This window comes from Cydia pomonella, chromosome 4 (assembly GCF_033807575.1).
Source record: "Cydia pomonella isolate Wapato2018A chromosome 4, ilCydPomo1, whole genome shotgun sequence".
Lineage (NCBI taxonomy): Eukaryota > Metazoa > Arthropoda > Insecta > Lepidoptera > Tortricidae > Cydia > Cydia pomonella.
In genome coordinates, this window is record NC_084706.1 from 24,073,908 (window position 1) to 24,090,783 (window position 16,876).

The 16,876-nt window shown below is 36.8% G+C and overlaps 1 protein-coding gene across 4 annotated transcripts in view; it reads left to right on the top strand.

Annotated features, from left to right (window-relative positions):
* The window catches only part of LOC133517315 (uncharacterized), a 132,383-nt gene that overhangs the window by 107,065 nt on the left and 8,442 nt on the right, over positions 1–16,876 (top strand). For 2 of the 4 annotated variants that reach the window (XM_061850573.1, XM_061850572.1), the window contains exon 5: positions 5,269–6,254. In XM_061850573.1, coding sequence (XP_061706557.1) covers positions 5,269–5,613 — 345 coding nt within the window. In that variant the 3' untranslated portion in view covers positions 5,614–6,254. Of the gene's footprint in view, positions 1–5,268; positions 6,255–16,876 lie in introns of those variants that run through there. The other 2 variants (XM_061850574.1, XM_061850571.1) reach the window with 2 other exon arrangements.

Sequence of the window (16,876 nt, forward strand, 5' to 3'; positions counted from 1 at the left end):
TTTTAGAATGGTTTTTTGTAGCTTAGATAAACTAACAAAATCTATGGATTGTAAAGATCTGAAATAAATGATAATTTATTTTATTTTATTTTATTATGATTATCGAGTGGAAAATACTAAATAAACTATTTGAACAGCACCGAAGTCCCGGGAGTGAATTTTTCCATTAAGTATTGAAAAAATCTTCTCGTTAACACACAGTACTTTAGCATGTTTCTAGCTCTCAACAAATAAATTACATTTAGTACTATCTTGGTCTTTAGGGAAACGGCCTTTTGAAATATTTACTTAGCCCTAGGAGAGATAATGGACCATTACTGTACTATTAATAGAAATGTAGTCGTTCAGTATAACCTGACCGCCTTGAAACAATTATCCCTCTCCATTGTATTAAAGTTGGTAAAGAGTAGTATCAAATTATATTAGCATTATCTTTGGGCTGCTATTGTATTCCGATTGCTGACGACGGCATGAATCTATTTGGTCCAGAGATGAATGTTTATAGTGAAATAAAATGTTAAATTGGGTCGTACTTGGTCCAACAGTACCGCTAGTGTAAATAAATTCGATTTTGAAACGTGACGTACGCGTTTGCGTTTAGTCTCATTTTGTATTGGATTTAGAAAGAGCGCGCCAAACGGGACGTTTTGGAAACTCAAAATCCTATACAAAATGAGACTTAACGCAAACGCGTTCGTCACGTTATGATGTCGATAAAATTTACACTAGGGGTACAGGTCTCCATGACAGTTACGCGGTGGAATGCTGCATGGATTATGGGGACCTTTGGGCAAGGTACGATGCAGGGGGGGGGGGGGTTATTTTAGGCTAAAACTGTATAATTAACAATATTTTGAAGGTTTTTTTTAGTTTATGGTTTGTTTTGTCGTTCAGTTTTAATATAGCTCTTAAATACGTTTTATGAACTCGCCTGTTTTAGGAAAATCTGGACTCATGTTTCTCTTCATATCTTGAGTCGTGTCTATCCAAAAAAACTCAAGTTCTTAGCAACTCTCATCTGGGTAGATCTGATGTCCGACTTGGTCTCGGGTGAAATCCTTGCGAACCTTTTGATATTTTACCAGTAGCTTTCCTGTGAAGGAAAACATCGTGAGGGAATATATCTGCGAAGAAATTCAAAGGTGTGATGAAGTCCCCAACTCGCATTGGGCCAGCATGGAGACTATAGCCAAAGATTCTCATTAAAGGAGGCATGTGTCCAGCAGTGAGACGTATATAGACTGAACTATTATATTTATTATACCAAATCTACCAAGATCTTACTGGTTCAGTTTAATTTGAGACTGGTGTTAGGTTAGGTTAGGTTAGACGCATTGGAAATATATTTGTATTTAGTATTAAAGAAGACTAGAACCTACCTACTTTGGAAGTCCCTTGAGTGTATAATGATCCTTTTTGTAGCGAAAAACTTTTGTGTAAATAATTGTACTCATGCTTATGCTTAACTACAGTGATTTGTTTTATCCGATCAAAGCATATATTATGTCTTACTTTTAGTATGTCGGTTTTTTTGATCCTTTATTGCATAATTAGGAAAAGGCCAAACTGGCTAAATATTAATAATAAGTATAGAAAGAAACCTCGCAAAATTTCAAAATTATATTATGAGAATTGTCATACATGGTGTTTATTTAGTCACTTGCAATAATTCACGGGTTGAATATATAGGTCATATTGAGCAACTTTTACTATGGGCCCAATCCCGAAATCGCGAAAAAAAAATTTACTCCCCCATAGAAAATGTCAAGGTCAGACAGCCAGAATGTATGAAACAGACTTTTTGTTTTGTTACACAGAGCAGAGAGAAAAATTTCTCAAAATTTCTAAAGTATGACCTATACTGAGCAACTTTCAGCTCAGTATGACCTATATTTTCGCCCCGTAAATTATTGCAGGGGACTAAATAAACAACCTATATTATTTAAGGGTTACAGTGGGCAGTAGCCTATGGCCGTTGGCGGAGGGGAGGCATACATTTTGAAACTGATAAAAATGTCACCTCTATTTTAGTAGTAATGCTTCTGAAAGAGCTCACAAAATGTTTCAGAGTTTAACAATCACAAGTTTAATGATCCAATAAATGTCTCACAGGGGTTAGATAAAGTTTCAAATAAATTCACTTAGGTGTTTAAGGATTAGGCGCCCTAATTACTTTAAAATCTCTGGGTGTAAAGTTACTGCTGCATTTTTTTTTACTCGGTTTTTAGGGTTCTGTCCGACTGTCCGCCGGTTTCCTCTGCGATCGTTAGTGCTAGAAACCTCCAATTTGGCATGGATACATAAATGATACATGGTGATGGAACGGTAAAACAAAAACTACAAAAAATAGTTCTTTTAGTGTAGTTCCTCCCATACAAAATGTTTTTTTTTTTTTGTTTTTTTTTGTTTATGGTTGGATAGGTTGGATAATTAATAACCCCCGTTTAGCCTATTCTGACAGAATGGTAACTACGGAAGCCTACACTGAGCAATTGGGCATGACATGACCTGCTCTTGACCGATTTTAATTTTTATAATGTACTTATGTATGGTCTATACAGGCTGATTTCGAGGTCGTGGAGCAAGAGAACAAGACATCACACAGAACTCAAAGATGTTTCTAATGATGTTGCTCATTATTTATTATCACCAATAATTATGATTGTTTTTCAGGTGACAAGTAGAAAAAAATTTTTTTGCATACAATTTGGTCACCCTGCTCAATGTGATGCCTTGTCGTTTTCCATACAGCGTATGTCAAAAGTCATAGGCTGACCATGATTACTTCATATAAGATTAATTTTACTTGAAAAGTAATAAAAATTAAATAAATTATCTTTAAATACCGTACCGTATGATAATGTGAATCATTTATAAATTTAGAAATAGTGGTTCTGGATCACGACCCAGTAATCACCCTGTATACACAAGTTTATGTTTTGTTTTACCCTAATTGAAATATTGGTTTGTGTTAATTTAAAGGCACATAACATGTTCAGAAGCTAAAAAACATGTCATTAAAACGTACTCTTCTTCCAGTATAATATTGATTATTTTGTGATAAGTGACGATATTACGATCAAAGTATTTATTTCTCAATTTGAATGCCAGTACCCCTAGTGTAAATTTGATCGACATCATAACGTGACGAACGCGTTTGCGTTAAGTCTCATTTTGTATAGGATTTTGAGTTTCCAAAACGTCCCGCTTGGCGCGCTCTTTCTAAATCCAATACACAATGAGACTAAACGCAAACGCGTACGTCACGTTTCAAAATCGAATTTAGTTACACTAGGGGTACATGGTGTCCAAGTCATAGACTTGTATTGTTGTAAATTGTATATCTACGGCTGTTGTTGTCCTGAATATCAATAAAAAAAAATAGACGTCAAATTTGAATTACTATATTTGTTCCTGGGTTTTGGATGTTTTCTATGCATATAAGTATTTACATGTAATTATGTGTAATTAATATGTATATATAGGATAAGGAATGAGTATTATAAGACGAAGCCTAAAAGTTGCACCCATAGTAGAAAAAGTAAGAGCGAATCGCCTAGCGTGGTATGGGCATGTGATGCGGAGGGATGAAAATCATATGACGAGAAAGGTATTACGAATGAATGTGGAGGGATGGAACGGGAGAGGAAAACCCAGGAAAAGGTGGATGGATTGTGTGAGAGATGACATGAAACGAACGCGAGTGAATGATGCGATGACGGGTGACAGAAGATATGGAAGAAAAAGACATGCTGCGCCGACCTCAAGTGAATGGGATAAGGGCAAGCGAATGATGATAATATCGTTGCCACATGCCTTGATTTGTGGTTTTTGTGGGAATAATGAAAAATGTAAAATAAAATTATTTATGAGTATTTCTATTTACAAGCTTTTATTTACTTTCACCTGACCGTTGTCTGTTTGTAATCAAATCTTGCAAGTTAAATTTGATCCACTTCCCGGTTTCCAATTGAGCTGAAAATTTGCATACATATGTAAGTCGGGTGACAATGCAATATTATGGTACTATCGAGCTGATCTAATGATGGAGGCAAGAGGTGGACATAGGAACTCTATGATAAAACAACGCAACCTAATTGTGTTTGGAGTTTTTAGAATTGGCTCGATGAGTATTAGTTGCCTGTGGAAAGAAAAGTACAGTCAGCGATAAAAGCTTGTACCAAAAATTAAATTTTTGCCAAAAACGTATTATTAATAAAACACAATATTAGCAGCACGGTAGTTATGCCACTTCCAGTCAATATTTCAAGTGAAATTGGATCTGTGTTTATTTCCAACCTTGACCATTTAATTACTTAATGAAACACGTCACTTTATATAACATTTAATTAACTATTTGCCACGCCTTCGGCCATAAAAAGGTCATATAACGTGTCGCTTTACTACCACTTTTATTATTGATAATAAACAAGTTATAATTTCATTTAACCGGTAAGAGCGTTTTCACATTTTCCGATCCGATATCGGATGTACAGTCAGCTGCAAAAATGTGTATCGAGAGAATCGTCTCATAAATATGGTACTACGCTCTTATTACAGTGGAATAAGATGCTATGGGACATATTTTTGAGTAAGATGTGTACACCCATATTTTTACACTTGACTATAGGATCCTTCAATAGACAAGGACAAACAGTACTACAAGATACACTATCCCTTTCGGTCTTTTCAGATCACGCACACTACTAGAAACATATTGCTACACATGCAAGCACACAAACAAAAAATATCGTCCGACATAGCCAAAACTGTCGGAAGCACCTTCCGATATCGGATGTCGGAAGGTGTTCATGACAAAAAAAACTACGGGAGAGTGCCATATGGCATGAAGTCCGTCTTTTTTGCGTTATATATCGTTTTTTAGTAATACTGATTTAGTAAATACATAAATAAACAAAGAAGCACCATATGTGCTTCTTTGTTTATTTACAATTTTTACAATTTACAAAGATCCGACAGCTGTATTTTTCTTACCTGTCACGTTCTATCAAGTATGTAAGTGCGAAAGTGACAAGCATAGTGACAGGTGATAAAATTGCAACCATGCTGCCGCGGCAGGTTTGCAGGCATGTAACTCCTCCGGAGTTGCAGACGTACATAGGCTACGGAGACTGCTTACCATCAGGCGGGCCGTATGCTTGTTTGCCACCAACGTAGTACGAAAAAAAAGAAATAGTGTCAACTCATGGTACGGCTACTCTTTATTTGACTAATATATTTTACTTAGTGATTTACTTTTTTTTTCAGGAAAACGTGGCGTTCCTGGTCCCGTGGGTGGTGGGCTGCATGACCTTCATGGCGTTAGAAGCAATGGCCATGGTCTACTCCAATATCCTCAGAGATCATGTTAACAGAGTGAGTATTTCAGAGAAAAGTTTTTTTTTTAAAATAAGAACTAGTACCCTCACCACGAGTTTTACGTGGTCTCAACTCAACTCAAACGCACAACAAGGGCTGAGTCAACTCAAATGCAGTTCATCTCGCTGTGCATTGTCAGCAAGGCTCAGAAACCGGTTAAATTTCCAAACCGTTATCATGTACTTGGCGCAAAACCTTTTTATTTCTATTTTTCTCGAAAAGCCCTTATTTTGAAACCGGTTTTTATGAGAACAGTTCTTGTCAAATTAACCGGTTTAGAACAATAAAAACCAGTTTCTTCCTATGTCGATGTCTATGATTATGTGGCACACCATCCGGCCTTTGCATCGCTCGTCGAATAAACCGGTTTTTTTAGGTTATATATAAAGTTCTTAAAACGTTCGCGTTCTTATAAAAGTTCGGAGGAAAACCGAAATAAACTGGTACTTACCGGTATTTTAAAAATCGGTTCCGAGCTTGGATTGTGAGTTAGCTTATATCAGTATATATCAATTTCATAGTCTTAATAAGAACACAGATATGTATAAACTGATTTAAGACATATCTAGTTAAACTCCACGTAAAATGGTTTTAGCAAAACAGGACAATTCAAATCCGTTTTTTTAAGTAATGAGCTTGTGTCGCATAGAGCTGCCCGCATAGCCAACATGCCAATCGTTAACGCTCCGTAGCGAACGAAACGCAATTGTCACAGTCGCACTAATATGGAAGAGCGATAGAGAGAGATGTCTACGCTACGCTATGTTGGCTACGAGGGCTGAGCATTTGGAAATAACTTTTCGTTGGCAGACGAAAATGACACTTTTGTTTAGACCTATAAACTATGAAATTAAATATACTAGAGACACATTAAAACTTTAACATTAATATTGATTACATATACGAAATTAGTTTTCTAATCTGAAAAAAAAACATCCTTGAAAAACAAATTGTTTCGCAGGGTACCAGAGGCATATTAACTTTTTGACATCTATCAATAGGGAAACTTTGGACACTTACCAAAGACATCATACAAAAGATAAATGTTTTCCAGAGATCAACAGAGAGAAGTATGCTTAATATTAAAAAATGTAACAGAAAAAGAAGCTGTGATATTAGAAAGATAACAAAGGTAACAGATGCAGCTGAACTCACATGTAGGCTGAAATGAAGATGGGCGGGCCATACAGTACGAACAACCGACAATAGATGGAGTGAGAAAATTATACATTGGCACCCACGTAAAGCACCCATAGTGTTGTGTTCCTGCCGGTGAGTAATGTCGCCAGAGCTCAACGAGGGTGCGGAGTGTTAGGGTCGGCTACGCGCATGTAACTCCTCTGGAGTTGCAGGCGTACATAGGCTACGGAGACTGCTTACCATCAGGCGGGCCGTATGCTTGTTTGCCACCGACGTAGTATAAAAAAAATACATTGGCACCCACGTGAAGATCGAGCAGCCCATCGCCCGAAGCAAAGGTGGGTCGATGATATAGCCGAAGTGGCTGGACATGCTTGGATCCGCAAAGCAAAAGACAGGACATACTGGAAAAAGCTGGAGGAGGCCTTTGCCCGACACTGGGTACCTCAATTAAAAAAATGTAGGTACATAAATGGAACTATGTAAATGAGGAAATAAAGGCTAAATTATATTATTATTATCAATAGGGATATTTAGATTACGCCCTATATAAATAAATAAATATTATAGGACATTATTACACAAATTGACTAAGTCCCACAGTAAGCTCAATAAGGCTTGTATTGAGGGTACTTAGACAACGATATATATAATATATAAATATTTATAAATACTTAAATACATAGAAAACACCCATGACTCAGGAACAAATATCCATACTCATCACACGAATAAATGCCCTTACCAGGATTTCAACCCGGGACCATCAGCTTCGTAGGCAGGGTCACTACCCACTAGGCCAAACCGGCGTCAATACTATACACTTACTTTACTCTTTGGCTACTCCCCATAATGGCATCATCGCCATCAAAGATAAGATGTTTGTTATTTTAATTGATATTAACCCCTAAAACTAGGTGAAATCCGTAAAACGTTATACGGCATTTTAGTCTCTATGTGATCAGAAATACTGTTAAAATCTTTCATTTTCCTCATACACGTGTATAATAATTGACCGAGCGACAGCTAAGCGCAAGCGAAGCGATCTGTTTCAGTTTCAGCAAATAAGTTTGCGTATGTGTGTCCAGCTGTTTTCCTCCATAAGTCCTATTTTTCAACCGATTCACGTGAAATTGTGTGAGCAGGGAACCTTTTTCACTATTCATTATTTTTTATTATACAATACTTCGTGTACCTAGTAACAAAACGGCCAAGCCACATATTTTGACTTAGGAGTAGAGTTTGTGAAGTTAGGGCTTGTATAAGATACTTAAAGCTTAGAAGCTTGGCTCTACAAGAGATCTGATAACTCTTTGACAGTGCAAGCCTTATGGTTTCGTCTTGGCAACATTTTACATGAAAATGTTATTGATGGGATAAACTATGAACGAGATAACTTCAGCCCTAATGTCGTATCAATTTGTTCAGCGATCCGTATATTGTCCCACAAACATCAGAACTCAGTTAGAGATTGTTTATGTTATAATTGTTTTATCTGCTGTCCAAGGCAAGATTTTAGTTGAAACTTGCGACTTAAGAGGGAAGAAAGCTTCGCGATCCTAGCGAAATAACGGTACTTTTTCTATGAAATTCCATTTTGGAAACAAACGTTTTCTTAAATCTTAACAAATCACTTTGATTTTGATGTCGATCGCTTCAGCATAATACATAGTGTTTATTTAGGCACCTGCAATAATTTACGGGCTGAATATATTACTGAGTAACTTTAATAACTTTTCAAAGGTAGTTTTAAATACTCAGCAACAAAATGCTGGAATAACTTACCGCCACCTATCAAAAACTTAAATACAATTAGTACTTTTAAATTAAAACTCAAACAACAACTTCTAGAATTTCAAAGCATGCTACCTCCTGGTACTAGAGTAAAACCGTCGTATCTGTAGTGGTCGAAATCGTTCTTATGCGCCGTTCAACTTTGTTAATCTCGGTACTTACTTATAGTAAAATTATTACATTCATGTTATTTATTTCCTCAATATATACTTTATTACCCAACGTATTTATTTAGCCTAAACATTAAACCTACTATCACATATGTCATAGTATCATACAGTATAATCTTATAAATATATCCATAAACATAAACATATATTTGCATACCTATATTATTTTCTACACAAACTAAAATAGTCTTAGCCATACAGTTTCCGACAAGCAGCAAGTAAATTCGTATTGTACGAAGGGTCGGCCTGAAAACCAGCGTTGTAGTAGGTAAGCCTGCTGCAACACATGCTGAGGTTCGCTCCTTTTTAGCATCATAATTTTAAAAGTTTTTTATATCTACATGTAAACATAAATTTGTGCCTAATTAAGTTTCATTTTAAGGCTTGTAATGTTTTGTAGCATTGCCTGTAAACATGTTTCAATGTGGTGTTAAATAAAAAAATTCTATGTCTATGTCTAATATGGGACCAACCCCGAAATCGCGAAACACACGAAAACCACGTTATGAATTTGATCTGAGTTTGTTATGGGTGCGATAAGTATGATAGTGTCAAAAGTGACGTTGTGTCACATCAATCAATGTTAATACTTTAACAGATTTTAAAATCGGAACTCCGCTCCTACTGTGGAATCAATTTGTGCAGCAACCCGTATATTGTTCCCCAAACATCGCAACTCGGTTAGCATCGCAAGTTTGTTTGTGTTATTATTGTGTTAGCTGTAGTCAAAAGACGGAATAGTTCTTCGTCAAAACTTGTTGTAAAGATGTAGACTACGAAAATAATAGTATTTTTGGTAACAAAACCGTTCTATGGAGTGAGCACTCTTGGTCTTCTTAATTCTCTTTGCCAATACAAAGCGATGCTCCAAATGTATATCTAAATTATCTGTTTTTTTTTTATTCTTATAGATTTCAGCCTTAAGCAAATGTCTTTTGTAGTTGAAAACTGTTTTTGCCGTTGCCAACACGAGGAAAATACTATACAAAAAAACGAAATTAAATCCAAATAAACGTTATAATAAAATCATCATCATTTTAAAGTCAATTGTACCATGTGAAAACAACTCCAAATTTGCATCTGATTACTCAGCCCCACGTATAGATAAAATTCAGCTTTTTCATTAGTTTTTGAACAATCTAGAGGGCCTTTACCGGTTGATGTGGTGAAAAATAATTCTCATGCATAAACTGTTAAAATTGACGCCAAAACAAAACGGCAAAAAAGTTGTATACCTCCAAGTAGCCCAACCTGCATAAGATCAAAATACCTTTCCTAGTATCGTATCAATTTCTGCAACAATTCGTATATTGTTCCACAAACATCACAACTCGGTTAGCGATTGTTTGTGCTATTATTGTGTTAGCTGCTGTCAAAGGGTTAATTTGGTTTTAGTTAGAACTTGCCACTTCGTGTTCAGCCTTACTGAAAGTTTCATATACATACAGCGCGCATAATTGATATGATCACGAATGGGAATATGTATTGTGCTGGTGCACATGATATATTATGTCTTGTTTAAATACGTGGTTATAAGAATCCTGTATATATAATAGGGTTGTTTCCATCTACAAATCTTAGGGCAGAATTGCATCCCAATAAATTCATTTGGATTATAAGAACATGTTAAATTACTTTTACCTGGGGGAACCTGTAATGACCATATTTTTGTAAATATTGAATTAAAAATATCTTTTGGCACACGTCACGTGACCAAACTCGAAACGTCTTTGAAGATTCTGATGACGTCACAACTCTCGGATTGACACTGTTGACAGTTAGGCGATAAACAACAAATGACAAATGTCAGTTGACAGTTCGTATCTTCTACGTGTGTATGTAGTTATGTGTCAAACCGTAAACTGTGACGTCACACAATTTTCAAAGAGCGTTTTGGGCGCGAAAGCGTCTGTCACAATATATTTTGTTAATTTAACATATTTAAAGCCGTTTTTAGTATAAAAGTTGAATTTTAGGGCAACTTTTAGTTAATATAGAACGTAATACAAGCGTTTCAAATAATTGGAAACAACCCTATTGTGTATAGAGCAAGATCCCAGAGCCGCCAGACCTTACTTATTTTCTCATGAATAAAATGTATGGGATTATGTAGTGTTAGTATGTACTTTTAATGTCTGCATACTTGCTATATTGGCCCAATGGCCGTTTATCCGGTACAAGGTGCTAAATATAGGTAAAAAAACACCAACTTTTCCTAAATTCTCATGGCTGATTGTAATGTATGATTTAGAAAATATTGCTAAAAATTGATAATCAACATTGCCAGACTATTTTCGCCGGCGGCGGTAACGTTTACCAGACGCTTTAAAGCTGTCAAAAAAAAAATTGTAACTTTACTTATATTATTTACTACAAACTTTTGGTGAAGGAAAATATCGTGAGGAAACCTGCACACATCTGCGAAGAAATTCAAAGGTGTATGTGAAGTCCCCAATCCGCATTGGGCTAGCGTGGGGACTATAGCCCGAGCCCTCTCGCGCATGAGAGGAAGCTCGTGGCCAGCAGTGGGACGTATATAGGCTGAATTATTAATTATTAGACGAAAACTGTCAATGTATATATTGTTATTGTAAATAAAAAATACATTCCGGACGAGAAACATTGCTTTTTACTTACTTACTTACTCCGTTGGCTCAGCGACCCAAAATGAGACTTGGCCTCCGACACAAGACAGCATATTCAGCATTCCTTTTTGGTGAAGAAAAATCGAAAAAAATGTAAGACGTCGTACAAAAATCCATAGGGGAGGCCCATTGGCAGTAGCGAAGGCTTTTAGTAGATATTATTATAATGGATGTTTTATTACTGCTCTCGTGTGAATATAAGAACATCATAAGTATGTGTACATTTTCTTACATGATTGATTCGTTACTAATAAGTTAAAGAGAATGACTAATCTAAATGGAGCAGGGAGAAAACAAGAAATTAATAAAATTGATATGGTTCAAAGTGAACTAGATTTTGGATCTGAATATTATTTGATTGTTGCAGTTCAGACGTTAAATATTTTCATAAAAGGAAGAATACACTCAGGCAAGACTAAAAAGAAGATTGGTATGGATACTTAATTAGATGTTGAACTTATGGAAAATATTTGTAGTAATTGAATTTATTTAGTTAGGTTATCAGTAAGCAAATTTATCCACTAGACATAACAGCCATTGGGAACTCATTCAATTTTATGCCCTATTTCCGCGCAATTAATCCCAAATTCAAACCTTCCACACTGATGAATATGCATGAACGCCATTCTTATCTCGGTATCAGACGAATAACATATCGTGAAAGTCGTTCAACATAGACCGAAATTTGCAAATCACTCTGAATATTTATATTACGGTTTTCACGTTTGGGTTTCCATTAACCTAACATTTCTGACGTTTCAATCCATGGGATGATTGTAAAAATTATATCTAGTATACCTTTTAATATGTTGTACGCATGACTTTAATGTATTAATCATGATCCCAGATTTATAGGAACAAAATTTATTATTCTTAAGAATAATAAATTTGTTTATGCTTACTAGTTTTCATAAAATGTATAAAAACTAAAATTGAGGATATATAAAAACTTTTTACAAGAAAAAGTAAACCAACTTCAAAAAGGATAAAATAAATAAATTTATTCGAATTTGAAGTCGGTGCCAAGCCAAATTTAGAATTTTATGGTATGCTTCTAAATTTTGAAATTTGGAAGCCTACCATGATTTTATTTTTTATTTTTGAGTAAGCGCTGGTGGCCTAGCGGTAAGAGCGTGCGACTTGCAATCCGGAGGTCGCGGGTTCAAACTCCGGCTCGTACCAATGAGTTTTTCGGAACTTATGTACGAAATATCAGTTGATATTAACCAGCCGCTTTTCGGTGAAGGAAGACATCGTGAGAAAACAGGACTAATCCCAACAAGGCCTAGTTTACCCTCTGGGTTGGAAGGGCAGATGGCACTGATTTTGTTGCGTTTCGATAAAGATGCACTATATAAGTATGTACAATACGTTGGATTGCCTTACTATGACAATAATGAACATACTTTCTGTCGGTAAGTACCTAAGAACACAGGGTCGAACCTTCTTAGCGCAGTCGATACCATGTTTGTCGGTATATAAGTATAAATCTAATGCGTTTATTTGCCGTCGTAATTATTACGGAGCTATTTTAACTCATTTTCGAACTGTCCAAATGTCAAATGTTCCGTACCCAAAGGGTAAAACGGGACCCTATTACTAAACCTCCGCTGTCCGTTCGTCTGTTCGTCAGTCACCAGGCTGGATCTCATGAACCGTGATAGTTAGACAGTTGATATTTTCACAGATGATGTATTTCTGTTGCCGCTATAACAATAAATACTAAAAAACAGAATAAAAAAATATTTAAGGAGGCTCCTATACAACAAACGTGATAAGGAACCCGTGTCGTGCGCGAGTCCAACTCGCACTTAGCCGGTTTTTATTAGAAACTGACAACTCACATAGGTTTTTTTACTTAAATCCACGCTAACTATAAAGTAAAAAAGTCCATAACAAAAAAAAAAAAACATTGCGGAGCCCCAAATAACTAAAAACATTCCAAATGATGATTATAACACTCCATGAAATTATCGTCGTTTAGTAAAACTTCAACCAATTATCCATCGTTGAAATTATTCGTGTGAACTTGTCAATGTCAAAGTCATTATCAAATTACAGTCCATGGTATTGTACCTTCGTGAAGTATCGATCTGTTTATTTTTATTATACTACGTCGGTGGCAAATAAGCATACGGCCTGCCTGATGGTAAGCAGTCTCCGTAGCCTAACCTAAGCCTAAGGTTGCCGAATGCACGTTGCCGAACCTAACACCCCGCACCGATCTCTGGCAACCAAGACTCGGAACCGGTTTTAAAATATCGGTAAATACCGATTTATTTCGGTTTTCCTCTAAACTTTTATAAGAACGTGAACGGGTTAAGAACTTTATTGTAACCTAAAAAAACCGTTTATTTGACGAGAGACGCAACGGCCGGCTGGTTTGGTGGTGTGCCACGTAAAACATAGACACCCACATAGGAAAAAAAACGGGTTTTATTGTTCTAAACCGGTTAATTTGACAAGAACTGAAAACCGGTTTAAAAACAACGGTTTTTCGAGCAAAACCAAAATTAAAAGGTTTAGCGACAATTACGTGATAATGGTTTCGAAATTTAACCGGTTTCATATAGGTAGCCTTGCTGGCAACCTTACTCACCGGCAGGAACACAACACTATGAGTAGGGTTTAGTGTTATTCGGCTGCCATGAGGCCGATTATGATATTACAATTTGTTATTGTTTTCATCTTGTTACTCATCTCTCACGCCAAGCGCTTCATAAGTGAGGAATTGAGTACAAAAACACTTTATTTTCTTATTAAGTTTATCGTGATAAATTGCTAATTTTATATCGATTTCACTAGATTTTATTATAAAATTCGATATAGCATCTCTATAGGGCTATTACGCAAAACTCTGCGTAGGGGGCGCCTCTACCACATACTGAGGGCCTACTACGGAACACAAAAATCTAAATTTCGTTATCTGCCTCTCTATCACTCTTGCATATACATATATGCGAGCGATAAAGAGGCCACATTACGAAATTTCGATTTTTGCGTTTCGCGGTAGATCTAAACAAACCGCCTTGATGCATCAATGTGATAGTGAAAACTTTTCAAAAAATTGTTCAAGGCATAGTATGTATGGTTTATGTGATGTGATAGTACTGCCATCTTTCGACACATAATTAAAACTTTTAGAACGCCATTTGACTTTGATCCTTATTCTTTAAATGATATGTGTTCAATTTGTTAAATATCAAAAAGTGACGCAAAAATATATACTACGTCGGTGTTGGTAAGCAGGCTTGTATCCTATGGATGCCTGCAACTCCAGAGGAGTTACATGCGCGTTGCCGACCCTAACACTCCGCACCCTCGTTGAGCTCTGGTAACCTTAATCACCGGCAGGAACACAACAATATGAGCTTTTCCGTTTCCAAGGTGAACGTAACACTGGTTTCATTGAGGAAGTACTCGTTAATGGCTGAGAATAGCGAGGCCGTTGCCGTTCCTGACAAGGGCATTAGACGTACTTGAGTCCATTGTTTTGACGTTTTGAGGGACATTTAGGCCAAATAACATTTTGATACGGAGTGAAATTCAGGTTTTAATACTTTTAATTAGCGACGGTTTTGGTTCTAATTTGATAGTTTTCATTTCCTTCTATAAATGTTTTTGTCTTTTTTTTTTATGGAGGATAGGCAGGCGTTTGACCACGATATGTCGATATGTTTTCTGAATAAATTACGCTATACGTATTTTAACCCCTTTTTATACTACGTCGGTGGCAAACAAGCATACGGCCCGCCTGATGGTAAGCAGTTACCGTTCATTCATTCATTCATTTCTTTAAAAAAAATGTACATTTTACACGTCAACTAACTAATTACACTTCAATATTATAGCATATTATTAAGATAATTACATTTCAATATTTTGCAATTATTATAATCTAATATTTAATTAGGTTTCATTTAAAGTTTTGTTCTGGGTCGGCAACCGTTATCGACAAATTCCACGATATTATAACATGCTAAATTTGTTAATAATATTTTTAGTTTGTTTGCAAACAATCTATCGCTCTGTACTTCCGATATTTCTAGTGGTATCGAGTTGTATAATTTGGCCCCCATGACGCCGAGCGACTTACGAGATTTAGCGAGTCTACTTCTTGGAATTATTATAAGATTACGTCTGCGAGTGCTCCTGCTATGTGCGTGAGTTGTGTCGTAGTTGTGTAAGTTGGCTCGAGCGTACTTACATGCATTCAAGATGTAAACTGCCGGCAGTGTAAGTATTTTTGACTCCTTGAACAGGTCTTAGGCGTTGCCGACCCTAACACCCCGCACCCTCGTTGAGCTCTGGCAACCTTACTCACCGACAGGAACACATCACTATGAGTAGGGTCTATTGTTATTTGGCTGCGGTTTTCTGTAAGGTGGAGGCTTCCCCAGTTGGGCTCTGCTCTAGATCTGGAATGACATCCGCTGTGCTGAGCCCTACCACACTAAGCGAGATGATATTCACAGTGCCCAGACCTCTCTTTTGGACGCAGTTTAAGGCCATACCCGGGTCCCTCTAGAACGCCAAGAACCCCTAAAGGCGTCATGCCCACAGTGCCGAGGACAACTATAGGTGTCATGACATACGCTGTCAAAGTAACCTTCACACTTTCGAGTTAGGTTTACATTAGCTTGCTTGCGCCCGGGAGCTTGGCGTTTGAGTGATGTTTATGTTTATGACATAAAGCGTTCAAAAGGTTAAGGTTTTATGTGATTATATGAGTTCTTTTCATTGTCTTGCTTCTGACCACTCTGTCTCGCCTCCATTTTTGTCTTTTATCATATAAAAAAGTGTGTGCTAATGCATTGGTTTCTAGCTGTGGATTTTAATTCTCTTGAGAAAAATTAAAAACTCACCCCATACAAAAAGCTCCACTCTGACACATTTTTGGGGACAAAAAAACAAGACTACGAACCTTTTCGTCCAATTTTGACTCGAATCAATCGCCTAGTTTTTGGCTTCTCGGGGCTGTGTTTATGGTTAGAACTGGTGGAAGATTTGATATACATAAGTGCATTGTAATGCCATTTAACTGATTGGTGAAATGCAATAAGACTTCAGAGTCATGTAATTAGATACCATTCTTTAAGGAGGACAGGCGTTTGACCGGGATCTCACTTGATGCGTCTACGGAGCACGCTTACCTGTGAGATGCCTATTTACTCTAGCCTTGAAGAGATACAGCTTGTACTCATGCGAAAACAGAGATTCGGGTAGGGCATTCCACTGCTTGGCAGTTCGCATACGGAACGCTTCGTGCGTATTTGTGGAATACTTACCATGAAGCGATGCAGGAGTGCCGATTGTCTGGTAGTCAGATGGTGAAATGGGGATGGAGGAATAAGGTTGTGCAGTTCCTCGGCACACTCTCCGAAATGTATCCTGTGAAAGATCTGAGATATCTATCTCAATCGCACTTTTGAATGACATCAATAACAAATTTTCCAATCAGAATCGGCCCCCGGTACACAATTTGAGATTTTCGTTTTTTTTTTATTAATTGCATTAAATGATCGTTAGCAATTTCGTAACCACATTAAGGGTCTTTTTATACAATACGACATGTCCTTTGTCATTGAATCAACATCTACCTTCATTGGCCACATTGCCAGTGACATTTCAGCCGGATCCACTTAGCTGAAGACAAATCGGTCCCATTACCATAGACAAGCCGGAACCCTCCCACTCGGGTTCGCATAAATCGAGAATAAAGTACTAGAAACAAGGATTCGATTCGAT